General features: G+C 34.6%; 1 protein-coding gene across 2 annotated transcripts in view; it reads right to left on the reverse strand.

Moving 5' to 3' along the window:
- CTTNBP2 (cortactin binding protein 2) overlaps positions 1-20,650 on the reverse strand; it is a 78,353-nt gene that overhangs the window by 44,255 nt on the left and 13,448 nt on the right. For both annotated transcript variants that reach the window (XM_066550561.1, XM_066550560.1), the window contains exon 3: positions 4,394-4,618. In XM_066550561.1, the coding sequence (XP_066406658.1) occupies positions 4,394-4,618 (225 nt within the window). The remainder of the gene's footprint in view (positions 1-4,393; positions 4,619-20,650) is intronic.

A 20,650-nucleotide genomic window follows, 5' to 3' on the forward strand; every position in this document is an offset into this window, starting at 1 on the left:
AAAAATCTTTGAGGACAGAAATAACAGGGTTAGGTTTTATCTCTTCCTCCAACTGAAGGAGATTAAGTCCATCATAAACATAATTGGTATCCTGTATTAATGTTAAAACATTTAACATTAATAAGACAACTTTTTGGCACAGGCAGGCAGAAATATTTTCCTATACTTACTAATAGTAAAAAGTCTCATTGACATCAGTGATGTATAAGCTGCTATTACTAAAATGCAGATAACAGATAAGAAAAATTTTTCCCCTTATTCAGATAACCATTGCCTCTAATTCATTTTGTCTACTGTTTACGCTTTTATTCACAGACCCTTTTCTAGAAAAGCACTGCAAAATTATGGCAATGCATCGTTTTATAAAACACCTATGAGGAAGAAATCATTGTGGCAAATGATACCTACATTTTAAAGATCATCTTGGTTTCAAATACTTCAAAACCAGTTTAGCAGCATAGGGGCTGCACTGGGGTTTTAGAGCTTAATCCCAGGTTGACACTCTGCACAATGCTTTTCACAAAACTACACCCACTCTTTCCTCTTTCTTAAAAATGTTATCACAGACTTATAGAATGGTTTAGATTGGAAGGGGACCTTGAAGTTTCAACCACTCTGCCACAGGCAGGCACACCTTCCACTAGACCAGGCTGCTCAGAGCCCCAAAAATCAGTGCTAAACATGAAAAATGACGTATGATATTATCAGTCCTTGCTAAACAAACTGTATTAGCAGTAATATCTCTTCAGTTCTGTTAATGGAAATACAGCTGCAAATTAAATTTAAAAAATATTATAATGACACTGTATTTAGGAATGGTCCAAGCATAGTTTACAAGTGAAAAAAACCCTTATTTTTCCTCAGTGATTTCACTGTGTTTCAGTGGATCCAGAATTTGCATGGTTCACTTGAATTTCAAAACAAGGGGAGCATCCAACCATTTATTTTCTTTGTTAAAATAGGTACAAAGATCATGAGAAATGTATATAATTTCTAAAGCTTGGAGATGTATAAGTATTATAGTGAAAATATTTTTTGTCAAACTTTCTATACTTTCTTATTCTGCTATTTTGTTTTCAGATGAGCTTCTCATTCTATAAATTGAGTGTTGTGAAATTATATTACTTCCAAATAATTACAAACAGATTTTAATATTTAACTGCCATGAAATCAGCTTACCATACTATTATAATATCTTACTTGTAAGCATTGCATCTAAAGGACAACTCCTTAATAAAAATGTAAACCCTCTATTTGATTTCAATATACAAAAGCAGCATTATTTTCTCATTTTACATTGTCTCCTATGTCTCTCTCTCCCTCCCTCTTGTTCTTTTGGCCACATCATCTCAAATAGGGAAAAGCCTCTAAATATTTACATGGTATTTTTCCCTTTAGATGACTGATTTGGAACTAGCTGCAATTATTTATGGATTTACAAACTAAGTAGAACCTGATTTTTGCAAAATGTACTATATGCTTACACTGTATCATATCAGTAATATAAACATCTGGAAATGAGTTCAAGAAGGATTTGAAAAGGGGTAAAAAAGGATACTGAGAAAAAATATAGTGTCCCACAAACAATTAACCAGCAAAGGCCCTTCAGAGGTGAGAGACAGCATACCTTGTAAGAAAATGTTGAGGAAGCTTGGCTTGGATAGTTTAGTGAAAAACAGACAGAGAGATACCCTAACAGCAACATCCTTTTGAAGGGCCCTTACAGTGATGACAAGAGTAAAATTCATCTTGGTAATGGCAGGTGGGGCTCCATAATAAAAGGTTACAGAAAAGAAAACTTGCCCTTTGAGAGGCTCAGTCTCAGAAAAAAGTTCTTCACAAGGACACCAGTGCAGAAAATATTCAGTACTGCCATTCCTGGGGGTTTTCATGACTAAGCAAGACAAATTTACAGATGACCAGATGTACTGATGATGATGATAATCTGCTTTAGGCACAAGGTTAGAATAAATTACACCAACAGGCCTTTTTCAACCCACGCTTGCCTTTCTTTGAGCATGCATCCCAATACTAACTCCTCTGCAAACTCTCAACAAATCAAGAACTGTCATTTTGATGATCTGTTTTGTGTTCCCAGGAAAACTCAGAAGTAATTTTCACAGCAGCTCCAAGAAAAGCATTCAAAGAGATGGAAGAGGATGGAGACTTAACACAAAGCAGACAACACCTGAGAGTGAGATGTTTGTATATGGTAAGCCTTACAGTTCTTTATGCACCTCCTTGATTTTTCTACATGTTGGTATATTTTTATGCCTTGTTTTTTGTGATCAAATGAAAATTTTATTCATAGAATACTTTTGAGGTGATTATATTCACAGATATCAAGTTCCTCCCAGAATAAGAGTTCACTCTGAGTCTGTTTAAAGTTCAGTAATACCCAGAGAAAATAAACACAGCTGTACACAGACTTCATTATTTAGATTGGGACAGTGAACCAATTCCAAACACGAAGATAGAGGCATCACACATTTAGAGAAGGAGGAACCACTTTTGGAGGGAGGGGCAGCAGCTGGCTTGTATTTAGGTTACATTTGCCTAGGCTGGTTTTTTTCCTTGCACTGTGTCATCCTACCTTGATGAACATTTTTCGAAGTCCCTCAAATCTCCTTCATTACGTTCTTCAATAGAAGGATTTGAGATGAAGAACAGACAGAAAAATGTGGAATAGAGAGAAGGTAAAACACTGAATGAAAGGTTTGTGAATGCATTGAGATGTCTGAGAGATACATCATCTGTTTCCACAAACCCAAGGAGTTTAAGAGTGTCTTGCACAAATAGCATTTCTAATGGAGATTAGAAGAGGAAGCTGTACTTCAGTAGACAGTCATGCACACAGCTGCTCAACACCATGTAGTTTGTTTTCAAATCCTTAAAATTAAGATTTAAAGAAAAAAAAGCTGATGTATTCCTCTAGAAGGCAAAAGACAAAAGCATCCTTTCCTGTACAAACAGACTTACAGATACAGACTTTGGTAAAAAAAAAAAAAGACAAAAAAGGGACAAAATTTGAATTTACACATTAATATACTGATATATTCTTAATATGTGAGCCCATCTTAGGTGCATGTATCTGTCCCTATAATAAAAGCCAGAGATAAATGCAGAATTTAGGTACAAGAAGAGACTTGTGGCCATGCACTGAAACAAGAAACTAATTCCACTGTCCTGGCAGATACATCAGGGTTTCTCCCAATATCCTTTCTCAGTCAGAACAAGTAAGCTTGCTTGCCCTTTCCTATTTTTATATTTACCGAAAAAGCTCAAGAGAAAAGAAATTAATACTTAAGAGTTCTTTGAAACAAGTGTGAGGTACATATAATAGTTCATTCCACAGTAAACTGTTTGAAGCCTTACATATCATAGTGATATCCTTTTTTATATAATCTGTTTTCCTGAAGTCTTAACAGAGAAATGATGCTTAAACTAAACAAAAAACAGAGCTAAAGTAACAACAAAATGTTTGCTGGTTTAATTTAAGCAACTTCCAGCACTTTCACATGCATGTTTTTTCCCAAAGAGCAATCATTACCAAAATCAATTTTATGTCAATTGTCTTAGACTGTTTGCTGTTTGGGGTTTTTAAGTCAATGTAAAACTGTCACCAAAAACCTGTATCACAGCAGTAGACATTCTATCCATCTTATATGAAGTGAAGATGACTAAACACATAGAGAGCATTTTTTTTCTATTTATTCCAAAATACTTTGTGTAGATTAGTACTTTATATGACTGTTTCATCTCTTTCCTCTCAGAAACCCCTCCCCAGCATATTCATATTTAGCTATGTTTAAGAAATGTATGGCTTACATACTGGTGAAATACATGCCACCAACCAATCATTCACTTTCAAAATGACACTGTTTTATCTTCAATCTGGCACTTTTTTCTAAAATATAATTGCTTCAAAATTATTTTCTTTTTATAGTAAATGTTCTTAATATGAAAAAAAGTATTTTTAGAGGCATAAAACACTTTTACTGATTTATGAAAAGAGCCACCTGATGTAAAAATAAAATAAATTATTTACTTTATTCAGGTTAGAATGAAAATAGGTTCTTAAGGCTTCAACAGTATTGGTTTAAAAATATCTTGTGATGATGCTCAGTTCACACTGAGCTATCTACTTATATATCCACTGTATCAACTTGTACCAGTTATATTTATTTTTTTTCCATAAATAGAGCTAAAATCACAGAACAAATAAAGTGTGCATACAAAATATCACCAGAAAACCAGCACCTCACCCTATATGAAAATTAGGTGGCAAAATTTTAACACTTGTAATGTTAATCATGAAAAAGATGTAAATTAAAAATGTGACATGAAAGAATAAAGCAGGAGAGGGAAAAGGAAAAAGTCAATAGCAGGATACCTTCTTTTGTCTGTTTTCAGCAGCAGCCAACTGAGCTGACATTCTTTCTTGCATTTTCCTGCAGTGAGCCATAACAGCTTCTAAAATGGACAGAGGGTTCATGCATATTGGCTTCTTTTCTTTATCACCAGCACCTGCCTCAAAGTCTCTCTGAAGAGCCAGAAATGGGTCGCTCAGATTAAATCTTCCATATCGCTCCTGGATAAAAACCTCTTTGCGCCGGGCCTGACAGAAAAAAAAAAGCAAACTAAAAACAGAGAAATAAAATGCATTCTTTGAAGTACATCCACACATACAAGAAACTTACACTACAGGAAAAGCAAAATACATAATTCAAAGTTTTAAAATATTTTCTTAAGGTATTCATGTACAACCTCTAAAAGAAAAATATGCCTCAAAAAGTCAGAAAAACACCCACAGTGCAGAGAGAAACACTGTCAAGAAAGAGAAATCATCCAAAAATAGGGGAAAACATTTCTCTGCAACTTTGTTCAAATTCTGTTTTGAAGAATAAACAAAAAAAAAAAAGAAAAAAAAAGGAAGAATAAAGTTCTGATATACAAAGGAGGAGAAAGAGACCAAATACTTACCCAAGGGGTTAGCACATCATTTGGAAAGCTTGAAGTTAAAATTTTAATATATGAAAAGTTCATGAATGATAACACACATTTCAGGGCATGAGAAAACAAAGAGGAACATAAGAACTATGTTAGAAAAAACCCTCAAAGACTAACTACAAATTACCTTAGTGAATGCCCAGCTTTTTTCTATATATTGTCAACAAAAGTGAAATGTTCTCATAAATGAGAATTTGTCTGGAAAAGAAACAAGTGGGGCTACATATTTTGATGCTTGAAATATGTCTAGTTTGTTTTTCATTGTGATAGTATAAATAGAAAATCTTTATTAAAAAGACCAGGTCTTTGAAACATAACTTCAGAAAAAGCTGACAGACTTTACTCAGCCCTCAAGTCTAGTTTGGCTTACAAAGTCAGGTAGTGACTGATTGAAGAGATAAAAATAATAGACAGAACCTAGTTATTTTTTATAAAGTGCTTTGCAAGTAACCCCCAATTAGTCTAATCATTTTAGTATTTTAATCCCTTAATTTATAACTTATATAATAAAAAAGCTAGTTCCAAAGGTAATATTACAGGACTAGGAGGCGGAACTGTATTTGTAATTTGTGGTTCTATAGGATGAAGTTACAGGACAGTATGAAGCTTAGGAATTCAACCTTCATGGAAAGGAAACCATCAAAACCAAAACCCTTACCATAAATGGGATTACATTGCTAATCAGCCAAGCAAGATGATAAATCCAAGCAGGTTAAGAATTTAAATAGAGAGGGATAATAGAGAGTCCATATATAAATTATCAACAACTTAAAAGCCACTTAGTTTATATAAAGCACGATGTCAAAGTAAAGGAAAAAATAGATGTAGCAAGTCTGCTGTAAGTCCAAAAAGAAGACCACCAAGAGCCCTCATTGTTAAATCCAAAGAAAAAGCCAAGATGATTAACTGACCTAAGAGGCAAAGGCATAACCTGTGCCTTTAGAGAAAGAGCTTGCCAGCCAGTGAAATAATGTGTATTTTCAATTTTTTTCTATGACCCATGACTAGCTGTCCTCTTGGCACATACTAAATGCATGTAATATGAATATATTCTTTGAAATGTTTTCTAACATGGACAGCAATTAATATAGCAGGGCAAAAAAACTCAGTGTGCACCTGCCAAAATAGCAAGATGACCAGGTTCAGATTCATTAACCAAGAAAAGGATGAAAATATATAGTAAGGATGAGCTCCATCTGAATGAAAATCAAAACCAGAATTAAAGTGGCTATGGTAGAATGTGGAAGGTAAACACTGTGGAAAAACCAATAGGTCTCAAACAGCACATGGTTTGGGCTGACTGACTGGCCGAAGCTGGAACTGCGTAACCCCAAGCACAGGGCAAAACAGACTGGCAACTCTCAAACCATAGACAGCAAAGTCATCTAAAGATGCTTCCAACTCAAAGGGGAACAAAATGTATGTTAAAACAAATGCTCCCATGTCTTTATACAAGGACTATAAATATACAATACAATAATTGGATGATTTAATGGGTTGAAAATACATGATTTAAAAAGAAGGTACTAGAATAAAAGACAAAGCAGAAACTTGGTAGAAAGGGAGATGATGAGTATTTTCCTAAAACTTGGGCACAAAGTGACAGAAACACAAACTAGGCCTGAGGTTTTCTACAGGATTCCTCTAGCCTCTAAATAATACTTCTGTCCTTTCACAAATCACTAAAGTACATCAGATGGGAGAAATAGAAATGTTACAATCAGATTTTTTTCTCTTATATTGTCTTTCTTTACTGAATTTCAAGTCTTAAGAGTTAGTAGCAATATCACAAATCTGTTTTTCAGGAAAGTCATTATCTGTGGAATATACAGTCTAAAATCATACTCCTTTAAAAAAGTGTCTGTGAAATTTGTTGGTTGTGTTAAATCAGCATTAGCAGTGCCTCATATATAACTTCAATTGCACAGCAAATATAGAGAAAATAATATTCAAACTATTTATTTGTGAATAATTAACTGAATTAATGTTCAAACACAACATTTTCAAAAATAGAATATGCACCCACTATAGGAGGTCATCAGGATTACTGTATTGTGAAAGGTGCTATATGAATTTATAAACCATCAGGTTCAGTTTTCTCCACATACTCATTTGCTCAGCAATGAACCTTTTAATGAAAGGACTGAGATTGCAAGTATTTAGAAGTATGATAAGATGTCCATGGGAAATGATATCTTTTTCAGCCTATGTCAGTAGTATGCAAAATCATGACTTAAGATTTGAGGTAAACCCTCCAACAGGTAACTGCTAATGACAAGTCACAGTAGGTGTAAACAAATCAAAACAAAATATATAAAACCAAAGACAAAAACCCTTCAAACAATTAATGCATGAAATTCTCTATGGCAATAGAGCAAAAGATTAAACTAACTTACAACAGCTTTTTAATTCAGTCAGTAAGAACATCACATTTATATAGAACTTTTAAATCTTTATGAAAGACTTGAAACATTAAATAAAACTAAAATAAAGCTACTAGTTAAAAAAAATAAACTTCAAAGTTTTTTTATGGATGATATGTAACATTATGTTAGATCAAGGATGGACTACCAAAAAAACAGATCTGAAAAATATCTTCCATGTTTTCATTTTGATAATTTCAAAAATGATCAAAAGGTACAACATAGCATCTCTTCAAGGAAGAGCTTAGTAGAAGTAGGACTTTTCAGTGTGAAACAGAGACAATCAGGGAGAAAGGTGTTTGAGGTCTGGCGGGCTGACAGGACAAGTGTCACTTGTCCCATGATCTAATGAGCGAAATTTGAGTTGGACACGAATTATTTTCACTGAGAGCAGCTAAACACCAGAACATGTTGCCCAGGGAAAACAATTAACTTCTATCATTGGAAGATTTCCCAAGATCGATTGGATAAAGCCAACTGCAACTCAATCCATGTTTGACCTTGCTCCTGCTTTAAGAAGATTGGACTGAACAATCTCTCCAGGTGCCTTTACACCTACATTACTGCATAATAAGTGATTTCTTCTAGGACTGTCATGTATTTTATTTATTTATTTATTTATTTTAGCTTATAGATGCTGGTAATCCTGTCAATTAATAAATGACGAAAATGAGTTTGCAGAGGAAGGAAAAAGATCAAATATTGGAAGAACACGTCTTACATCTTGCTTTGGATCAAGACAATACTTTTTATGACCTGGGAAACAGAACTTTAAGTCTGGGATATTTTCAAAAATAAAAAATCAGTACTAAACAATCCCTAGGGATTATGCAGCTACACAATACAAGGGGAAGCTTTATTCTCAAGTCTGCTCTCCTAAGTCTGTAGCCAACAAGAATCTGAAGGATTGGGCTGCTAAGATAAACTGCTTCTTTTATGACTTTTCAGGGAGCCTGTCTCCTCCTACATACAGCAAGGCACCTCATTCATCCTGCAGCAACCTTTTTCAAGTTACCTCAAGTTATCTGCAAGCTACCTCATGGAAATTTTCACTTCTTAACCTGACCTTTTTGCAGTCACTGACCCCATTTACCGAGTGGCAAATGAAGATGGGTAGTGGGGTGCGCAGGGAGAGAACAAAATGAAAATGGCCTGTGGGTAAAGCTGCAAATCCAGTATAAGAACTGGTCTGAACCTATTTGTTTCTTGCATTCCACTTCAGAAGAAAACAAAAATTCATTTTCAGTAACCAAATGGAGAATTATGAAGTCTAATTAGACTTTTTCCACCTGTTATTGAAACAAGAATGTGAGGGGTCAAGGGGGTCTTCAAATAGCATACCTATTACTGTGGACTACAGCTAAAAGCATAAAGCTAGGAAAAAGAAATATCAATTAATGGATATAAGAAATAAGCCAAATAATGAAAACCAAAAAATTAATCACATAAGCTACATTATTAGTTTTATATTCTTAATAATTTATGTTGATATTAGTTGCATACATTCATTGAAATAAGCTTTCATAATTACCAACATAATTCATGTAAGCAACAGAGCTTTTAACGTTAATACAGTATTTTCCCCCCTATGTATCTCAGAGTTTCCTCTTCGTTTATCTGCCAAGTTAAGCGAGCTCGATGGGTCCAAATCTTCCATGCAGCAACTGATGATAAACATCAAAACCAGGACTGCATGTCCTACACTGCTGGGGAACAACGGAACTGAATTAAAGTTGCCACCGAACCCTTCAACAAAATTTCCTTCCTTTCAAGAGCATTTGTTGTTCTGATTAATTTCCTTTTCTACATTTACAATAATTGTTTCAACAGATGTTGACAGGTTCATATTAATTTTTTCTCTCGACATATGAATTAGGGAGTGGTAAAAAGTTTTCTAAAACTAACCAGTGCAGAAGAGGAGTAGTAAAAGCTTATTTTATATATTATGTTAAAGATGAGGGTGAGCCCTTCATTCTAAATAAAACTAAAAGGGTAATTGATTTTTTTAAAAGAGGAAGATGACTGAAAGAGAACATGTTTATAAATCTTCTTCACTGAAATTATATAGTTTCTTTAAGTGATTTTTTGTAGCTATTCAATTAAGCAAAAGAGAATTATCAATGAGTATATACTCACAATAAAAGCAGTACTTTCAGATACACCTGTAAAATATCAGACTGGAGGATATCATGCCTTTCTATGATGAGTTAAGAATAAGTCTTTAAAGAATGTTAGCAATTTTCATACACAGTTGAGTTTGGGGGCTTTGTTAGTTTTTTTAGTTGCCTCTCTTTTAATGCAGATGTGAATGAATGCTTTCAAAGTGTCATAAGATGCTACTTCCATATGAAGTTGTACAGGAAAAATTAAAAATTGAAATGTAAACATCAGTGACTGATGAAATAGTATCTTGCAGCATGATTTCTGTCAATGAACATGTGATGCTCAATTTCTCCTTACAATTTTAACTGCAATTCCTTTCTTCAGCACAGTGATGGTGCATACCCATGCAAAATCTACAAGGGAGTTAAATTTTAATGAACTCCATACTATATGAAAAATACTTTACCAATACATTCAAAGTGTTGGTTTCTATGTTAAATGTGAAGTATAAGAGAAAATACTTGTCTGTCCATTTTAAGGATGGAAAAATGGAAATTGCCTGGACAAAACTGACAATCATAACAGGCCACTAGTTTAAAAAGAGTGAAAACAGTAGAATTGAGAAATTGGAGGATACAACCAACAAGTTAAACAAAACCAGCATACAGGTTGATTATGCTCTAACAGACCTAAATATTTGTTCTGTACGATAAGGACATGCTCTTTATGGATGACTGAGCAGTACCATGAAAGAAGTCAAGTCATTTGGTAGAGGTGCTAATAAAAAAAGAAAATATACTCAGTAATTTTTAATGTGAGCCACACATAGTCATAAAAAGCATCCAAACCTATCTTGGAGAACTATCTCGTAACAGTCATAAGGCATGCAAATACATAAACGAAATTTGTTACGTTACAGTAAACTGAATGACATGTAAAGTTTTCTTATAAAAGTTATCCTAAGCATGAAACTAATATCCAAAAGCTGCATTATTCTCTCATTTAAAACAACACACAAAATTTAAAGAAAAAATTACAATTTGCAAAGTATGCCTGTCTCTCAGAATCATATAGCTTTAAATCCAAGCTTTTAAAAAACATTTTTCAAGGTAAAAAGACAGCTCTGAATAAAAGAGTGTGTGTTGGTTTAAAAGGCTATTCTATTCTGCTATCCTTAGGAGATTTTCTGTTTCATGCGAGTATCCAAATATAATAGTGCTTTGCAAAAAGCTATATAGTATAATATATAGCTTTTTGCAAAAAAGTATAATTCTCTTTTCTCAGCTTTAAAAAGCATTCTTGATAAAAGCACAAAGTGGCAAAAAATTAATTCAAATCTCTGTGTACAGAAGAACAAACATTTAAGTAACATTTAAACAATCCTGACAAGTACTCACATAGAATTATACAACGAAGGTAATGACCAAGCCTGAATTTTCTTAGGGGTCTAACTCCATAAAAGGAGAGTATCATCCAGTGATACCAGATTATTATTACCACAATATTGATAAGTAGCACAACCTCCTTCTTTTTCTCCCTGTTACTTGACAAAAACCTCCATGAAAGGAAAAGTACAGACAGACAGCACAGACAGATATATGCTTCCAATTCTTCATTATTAATTTTCTCCCTTAGAGTACTAAAAACTCACTATTTTGTGGTTACAGATTTTAAAAGGAAAATGCCATACTAAAAGGCGAAGATCAGTTACTAACAGATCTATCCCAACAAGAAAAAAACCAGTGCAGTGAATATAAAATATTCTTCACACAATGTAAAAGGTGAAATTCAGGCCTTATACTAAGTTTCTAAATGAGGAAAAAGAAAAAGTTCAAGTCATGAAACAACATGTGGTTTTGATTGAGAAGAGCCATCTAGATATTCTATATAAAGATTAAACCAGACCTATTTTATGACAGCTTTGTTGTCTGGTGCTTAAACATTTGAAAATTATAGGCCAATATTTTGTCAGGAAGTATCACTGTTTGATGCTCTGATTATCTAACCGCCCAGACACTTATTTCTGAAAATAATACAAATTTTCATACTGATAATGAGTGTCAGCTGATAGAAGAGACTTGTGCTCTCTGGTTACTTTAAATAACCATTTGTCATCTAGACTTTTTTTGCATGTTCAAATTTATAGTTGAAATTCATGCAAATCAATTCATAATTCTTTACATGGAAATCTGTCAGAAATTCTTCTGAAGTGCTGAAGGAAATCTGACTTCATCTCTAACCAAAATAGAGCACTTTAACCTTCATGCTTAGCAGTTAAAAACAAAGCTTCTTCAGCTCAGTAACAAAAGATACCAAAGACATAACACTAAAACTTTTACTAAATCAATCTGTGTTTCTGTTTGAGTATTGAGATGTTCATATTTTCAAGCTATCAAAACCTCAGTTAAGATACCATCCCGTGTTACTTCATGGCAATTAAACTATTACCAAGCTTTACATATTTTAATTAAAAAGTATGCAAGTTATCTATTTACAATGCCATCATCAGGCAGAGTCATCATGAATTCACAGAGGGAAAGGTCTGTTTAGGTAGTTCAGTATTCTTCTGTGCAGAGGCAACCACCTCATAGATGAAGGGAAGGCAGTGGATGTAGTTTCCCTGGATTTTAGTAAAGCTTTTGATACTGTCCCTCACAGCATCCTTCTGGACAAGTTCTCCAGAGCTCTATGGAATTGAGTAGGTTCAGAGTTGGGTGAAGAACTGGCAGAAGGATTGTAGTGATGTAGATGTACACCAGTCAGTGTACACCTGGCTGGTGACTGCCATCAGCAGTACTTCTCAGGGCTCAAACCTAGGGACAGTTCTCTTCCACACATTCATTCAGCAATGATCTGGATGCAGGAGTCAAATGCACCATTAGCAAAGCTGCTGATGACACCAAACTGGGAAATGCTGTTGACTTGCGGACAGGAGCAGCCCTGCAGAGAGGGATCTGAGGGGGCTGCTGCCAGCAGCATCAACGTGAGTCAGCTCTGTGTGCCCAGGCAGCCCATCCTGGGCTGATCAAACACAGCATCAGCACCAGCTGGGCAGAAGGGGTGATTATCCCACTCTATTCAGCTTTGGAGCAGCCTCAATGGGAGTGCTGTGTGCAGTTCTGGGCTCTGCAGTTTAAGGAGGATGTGGAGGTGAGTGAATGCACTCAGAGGAGGGCAACAAAGCTGGTGAAAGGGCTGAAAGGAATGTCCTGGGGAGGGGGGAGGCAAGGACTCTAAGCTTATCAGATCTGGAGAAAAGGACACTGAGGGGTGACCTCATTGCTCTATACAGATTCCCTAGGATGCGAAGGGGAGAGGGAGGGGCTACTCTCCCTGAGATCCAGTTAGAGGAATGGTTCAAAAATTGCACCAGGAGAGGTTCAGACTGGACATTAGGAAGCATTTCTTTAGTAAGATGGTGGTTAAACACTGGAACAGGCTTCCTAGAGAGGTGATCAATGCCCCAAGCCTGGCAGTGTTCGAGAGGCATTTGGACAATGCTCTTGAAAACACACTTTATCTTTTGGTCACTACTGAAGTGGGTCAGGCAGCTGGACTACATGATCATTGTTCATATCCTTTTCAACTGAAGTAGTCTCTTCTATTCACACTGTAGATTTATTTGAGGCAGATTATGAGAGTTCAGTGTTTTCAACTTATTTTAATATTCACTGGAAAGTAAACTGTGAGAGCAAGGTGTATTACCTCCAAGAAGAATTTAATTATTGATACTACCCATAGCAAAGAAGATGAATGAGCAAACACATTTTACTAAATTTTTTTGATTGATAGAAAGGCACATTTTAAAATAAACAACACTGGATGTGATGTCTTGGATTTTATGCTGTTTTTTAATACTTCAAAGCAATTTTTCAGCTAGAACTTTAATAGCATTACAGTTAGCAATTTTAAAATTTCCACATAACAGCTTATATCTCCAAAATATGTAGCTAAAATTTTACTTTGCTACCTCAGTGCTAGTTCACCATAATCACTGTTGCTCTATTTTCTCAAATTTTTCATTTATTAATAAAAATGAAACTCTGTCTGTAGTAAGAGACCTAGTGGTAAGTATTTTTACTACATTGACAGAGCTTCTAAGACCTATGCCTCTCTCTGTGAGAGCAGCAGGTGGAAGGATCTGTCCACCATTTGAACAGCATCAAAATAGAGTGGGAGGGAGAAATTCCTGGGAACATACACACCCAAGCACAACAAAAGTAATCTAAACTGTGTCTTTTCAAAGGTGTTGAAAAAGACTGCAATCAAATCTCTTGTCTTACTCACAATTATTTTTGACAGATTATTACCATATTTTTTTGGAAGAACCAAGAACAAACTTATACACCTTATACATTTCTTCTACAGCAACACTAACATGAAGAGACACAAAAACCAAGGAAAAAAAGTTATGTACTCAATTGCACTTGAGTGTTGATATCAGTGAAACTACCTTTTCCATTTATTGGCATAGGGAAAATCTGTTCCCTGAACTAGAACATGGAAAATTTTGGGTAATGTACCATAGATAACAGATGACCCAGTTACATTTTTCATTGTCAGTAATGTGGGTAATGATGGCAAACAGATAAACATTTAAAATAAGTCACATCTGTATAATTCACAAAGATCACAGAAATGGAGAAACAGATTGACATCATGTTGTGATATTTTATTATTATTGTTATTATTACAAATAATGTGTGCATCTATCTCTACCCACTAGTTTATGTTGGATTATGCAGAAAGATCAAACAAGGGTGGGAGAAACAAAGTGGGAAAAGCAAAAAGAATATCCAAATAAAAAACCAGCAGAATACTTTCAGGTAAATTGGTAGGATCATGCCTGCCAACAATAAAGATATTCAGATCTTATGTGAAAAACAAAAGAAGATTATGACCAATTTAACAGTCACTGCTGGAATGAAGAGTGAAAAGGCTGCTTGCAATGCAAGGCCATAGAGTTTTCACACTAGAAAATAAGCCTCCGAGTTTCATACTTGTGTTCTCCAGCTTTAGGAGAGCCTGGAATATAGGAATCCACCTGAGTAGTGAAGCACCACAGATACAGATGGTTTGGGAAAAGCTTAATGTCCCCCTTTGGTAAACAGCAAATAACTACTACAAGAAGTGATTTAACATGACTGAAAATTTAAATTAAATTGTCAATAAATTTAAATTAAATTGTCAATAAATTCTAGAAGTGGCCTTTATATGTGTCAAAATAGCAGGACCACTCAGATCATCAAAGTTACTTAGTCCAGGGATTGCTGCTGCCACATGCCCAACATCTATTGGAAAAAGTGATACTTGATTCCATTTATAACAAAGTGTACACTTACACAATTACTACTACAAAAAAATGAATGTAAGTAAATATAACACAATACAAAGTAACAGAATATATAAACCATGATCAAATAGGGGCAAATCAAAATCTGAACATTAAGGCTGTAATAAACAATGCCTTTTCAATTAGGTTCAAAGAGCATGCTTCATTGTTTCATTACTCTAAAATTTGAAATGAACAGATGTAGAAACAGTTTCAAACTAAATACTATAACAAATAATTTCATCCAATAACTTATTTGAGGTTTATTTCTATTTCATAATTTCCTTGAAATCAATTTTAAATAGCTTACAATAGTGAAATACTAGATTTTGACTGACCCATCCAGAAAAGTACACTAAACTCTTATTAGGAAAGTAAAAATTCTAAGCATAACCAGACACATTGGACAGGTAAAGATAAACTATATTTAAGAGAAGAGAAAATGGATACACAACCATCATTAAATTCAATAAATAAAAAGGAGTTAACAGCTAAGCAAAGACATAATATGCAGAGATGAGCAAGGACAATCTGCAGATTATTAGCTCCCAAAAATTTATTACAAATTAATTTTATGCAAAGAAATTACAATACGCAAAAATGACAATGCAAGTAAGGCATTATCTGATTTCTATTTCATGGTTCACTTCTGCCACCAAGACCAACAACTGCCACCACACTGTCTACAACAATAACCTTCTGTCACACATGGTTTAACATCTTCTGCTCCTCCTTCTACAGAGTTACCATTTTTCCAAGACACCTGGCTACAAAACAGGCTGCCTTACTGGCTGCTAGAAACCTTCAAAGCCACCTTCTGTGTGCTGTTACTCCATTCTGGATTCACAGGATTCATATGCATAGGACAAATTCACATTTTAGATTCCCAACTTAGAACAATTACTGCACGTAAGGGTCCACAATTTATAGTATTTGTAGCTCCCTTTGACAGATTACACTTAATATATGTGTAATTTTTCTCCCTATCAGTCAATTTGAGAGCAACTAAATAACAAGGATTCATTCCATTTTTCCTGATATCTCTCATATTTCTTCCCCTCTAACCCCAAAACTAATTCTAGAAGTCCTAAGTCTTATAGTACAATTCTTGCTGACTTTGTGCAGCAGTTCAGGATAAAAAAAACTTTATTCATACACAATTGACAGTTATTGTGTTGGTAATAACTCTATTTTAATGTTTAACTTTCAGTGCACAGACAAAACCAAGTATCACCCCACGACAAGATGCAAAAGACAACAAATAACATTATAAGGATATGGAAACTCTAACTGATAAATCCAATTTTTTTAACCCAAAATCTCAGCCTACAGTAGGCAAAAGTCTTGTCTTGGCCAACTGAAGGAAGCCCTTTAGCTAGACAGGACTCACTGGTAAGCAGACATGTCAAAGTAGGCAAGTACAGCTTACAAGTATCTACAGCTCTCCTTGCAATTTTTTTTTCCCAAAGAACAGCCTATGCATTACTGGAAATGCAAAGGCTGAGCATGAAAGGCCACACATTTTGCAAAGGAATTCCAGTATCATTCCCAATTACCCTCCAAAAATCTAACATAACTATACAGTATACTCTTGTGATAAACTATGATAAACTCAGTGTGTCTTAAATACTGTTTGATCTATACATATGCTTACTGAATTGCAAAAGTGAGATAGAAATACATCTACTTTTACTAATTATCATCAAAACAGTTCATGTTTTCAATGAGATTAAAATAAAACTATACTGTTGAGTGTTTAATCACTGTGGATCAAAATTTAAAGACAAGTTTACCAATAAAAGCCTTCCACAATGCACAGTCCAGGACTTGAAAGCAAACTAGCTTAAGCAAAAAATGCAGTCCACTCTTTGGGAAGAAAAAGACTCCATTAGGAAAAAGACCCTATGTGCCATGGCCCTGCTTTTTGGAAGAACAAAGAAGTCTTAGGACTAGCTGCTGTCAGTTCAGCTGCCACAGTCCAAGAGTAGTCTGTGAGGCATAAATCAAGGCAAAGTTAGGTGGAGACAATGGGGACAGTTTCTTCAAAAGCATGTTCTTAATCAGAATGCTAAGGTAGGTCCATTCAAGCAGTTCATTCACACACACTTATAACAGATATGTAAAAAATGGCCTTTATCATTATGAACTCTAATACTTATAAGCTACCCATAATTTCTGAAAAAATCTCATCATTCTAAAACAAGTGAGCCTTCTGTGATCCTCCCTTTGGGAAGACTTTTGTTAAAATACTGAATTTCTCATGGAATTGAATACTGATATCCCAGTAATTCTAAAATGATTAACAGGAGAGCTGGAACCTCAAAACTGGCAGTCAATATACTATGCATTAGCTATGTCAAAAAAAATTGTGCAAATCTACACAGTAACCACTATACTCTCTTAAAAGCTGTTTATCCTTTTAAACCTTGCATTTTTGGACTGTAAGATTTTGAAATAAATCTAACAGAATGGGTGACTAAACTTGAATGTGAGTATCAGGTATTGTTACAGCATGCATTATTTTCTTTCTTTTGACCTACCTATTTCATGACATTAGTATTTGTACCTTCATTACGGAATTCTTCAAGAACTCATATACTTTTGCTAGGGCAAGTCACAAATTATCTTACACGGATTTCTACTTGGACATAATACAGAAACTATGATTTATTTGTAGCTCCACTGATTAAACTGCATGCCTGACAAAATGCTTAGATTCAGGGAGATAAAATTCAGCCAGAACTAGCTTCTACACCAGCGATTTTTTTCTTATTATCTTTTTATAAATTTAGGTAGTCTAACTCAAATTCTCTGAGCAGTCAAATTAGCAAAGTCTGACTTTCCCTAGCTCTGTACTCCACAATTCCTATAAAGTGCTCAATAAAGGACAACACAAATCTCTGCCTTCCCTTCAACTAAGGCCCTAAAAAAAGTACAAATTTTCTTACTCAGCTGCCTGGTTTTATGACACTACCTATTTTTGAAATGTTTAGCATTTTGTCAGATTTTTCAGAAACTGCGTGAAAGATTAAACAGATGTTGGTACCAAAACATCTATAGAAAATAAGCTTTCATGTCTTAGGAAGTTAGAGTAAAAATTAAACAGAGTAGGGCTTTCCAACACTGAAGAAACACCTATAACCAAGTTCACGTTGCTATTCACATATTGTCTTCCTGACTCAGCCAAGCACATATACAGAATCTGTTGATTTGGAGCCCACTTAAGCTCAGAAAAAAAGCTCACTGATACTGTAGTCAATTTTAATTAACCAAAAATATATCCACTGTTGGTATTGGCAGTTATTTTAGATATTTTTTTTAATTCACTAGTGGTTTTTCTCAACAACCAAATAAAGTTCTAAATCCATGCAATGTGGTATATTAAAAAAATCTAGTATTGTAAAAATTTGTCTTTTTTTGTTCATATTAAATAACATATACTACAGAAGCCAGCATACATTTTCAGTTTACCATTTACCACCTAATGAAATCTACATAAGCAAATAAATGTATTTGTACAATAAACAGAAATCCCAACTGAATGTGGCTTTAAAATTTTAGATGAAAAATAACCTACGAATGATTTAACTTTATGAGACATTTACTACAAAAAGCAGTATTTAGTATTTACAATCCTATTCTTGATAGCTATTACTACCACATCAATTCCTCATATGAGGGTCAATGCACATAAAAAAGATCCTCTAGAAAATAAGCAGCCACGGCAACCACTTTTTGTCTGGGGGAAAAAACCCAACAAATGAACATTGTATCTAAGATCACAGTTGTGGGAGGCCAGACCAGTACTTTGATTATATGGCCACATTACCTGCACATTAGGAATAAATTATCCCCTTATTACAGGCAGACAATTTATTTGGATAATTGAGACAGATGGAGGCAGCAGCTATAGTTAAGTCTCCCTCCATCTTTAACTATATGGACACTCAATAGCAATTAATCAGCAAGTTATTTCTCAGTAATGGAATAATTTTAATGATTTAAATGGTAATCTAATTTTAATTGTAGCAACAACCATGATCATGAAGCTACTAAAATACAGAAAATACAGATTCAAAAAAAGAGAAATCATGTTCATCACTTGGTGTAGTGGTTATACAAAATCAGAGCGCTAGTGAGAAAGATTTACACAAAGATCCTTTGCGGTGAATCCTGATGCTCTTCTCCACAGTAAATTAAGTTATGACTTGGAGAATAAACGTGGAAATTTGACTCTAAGCATTATTTTTCCAAGTCTGTTAGTTTTCAAAGGGTTGAAGTTGTCCAGCAACTTAAACTGCCCTGATTGATAATTACTGTAACTATTTCACACAGGAATCATTTGTAAACAGATGACATCTGCATATTTGTTACCAATTTCTTCTTGAAGTTTTGGTTTTGTTTCAAAAGTGATCATCAAGGTATCTAAAATTTATATAAAATCCAATGGAAACTCTACAGCACATGATGAATAAAAGGCATAATAAAAAGCGTTAATTGTTATACGTGACACTGGGTTTGATTCTTTCTAATTTATCATGTGGTACAAATTCCATTACCTTAATAAAAATCAACACTCTACTAAACTTATCTTCCCTCCCCATCCCAGCCCCCAGGATGTTTAATTTCTTCACATAATCTCAAACTGCTGGCCTTTCACTTAAGAGGAAGGAAAAACACATTCTCTACTATACTGTTGGAAATTATCAGGCTCTGATCTATCACAGAAATTGGGCTTTGAAACAGCCCTGAGCTACTACTAGGATTACAGAAACCCAACAACAGGCCAACTTCTCCATCACACAAAAACACACTCACAAACTTTTACTAATTTTCAAACAGACCATCCTCTCTTTTTGAAATGTTAGTCTTTTTCCTTATATGAAAACAATTTCCTTCTTGCTTTAAGGATATGCAAACTATGTATACCTGTTTGTTGCAGCAAATCAAAGTATTAAATCTGACACAATTCCACTGGAATTTTCTTGTTGTACACTTTTGTATTTGGCTAGCTAGTTGTTTTTGTGTGCTGCTCAGAGAATCCAGCTACTAATGCTGCTGACTTGTGGCTTCCCAAGAAGATCCAAAAGTATCATGCTACAACATATCAGCCTACAGTTCTTCAGCAGGTATGGCTTCCAAGCTTCCCAGTACTGATACTGCTAACCAGGCAAGCTGCCAGGAAGATTTGAGTTATACACAGAGTTTGTTTAGAGAAACTAGAAATTGAGAAGCAGGAGAAAAGAACCACAAAAAACAACCAAACAAAAATATCCCACCCCACCACTTTCAACATTTAAATACCTTATGTGAAATTGAACTACTTTTCATATTTATCTGTGTTCATCATCAAAACCCACTATATACATACTAGCCATTTCAGCAGGTGCATCTGAATTTGATATAGACTTTTTTCTCCTGGGACTGCACTGTTCTGAATATTTAATGTTTACTATCATTAAATGTTTACTGCATTTTTCCCCCTTTTTTTCTCCATTTTGATCCATTTCAATATATACTTTTTTATATGTAGCATAGTAGCTTGTTCCTGAATATTTACTAGAAAAAATGGACTGAATATTCTATTTGCATCCCTTCAAAGTTAGAAGAGAAAAAAAAGAGATTCTGGATGTGCTGTGCACATTATTTTCACTTTACAAAACTTTACCTGGCAGACAGGGAAAATAAGATTCCTTGTCCAGGAAACTGAACTGTGAAATTGTGAAACAGCTAGATGAAAAGGGAACACATTTCAACATAAGCATATAACTGAAGGCCAAAC

This window comes from Molothrus aeneus, chromosome 5, assembly GCF_037042795.1.
Source record: "Molothrus aeneus isolate 106 chromosome 5, BPBGC_Maene_1.0, whole genome shotgun sequence".
Taxonomy (NCBI): domain Eukaryota; kingdom Metazoa; phylum Chordata; class Aves; order Passeriformes; family Icteridae; genus Molothrus; species Molothrus aeneus.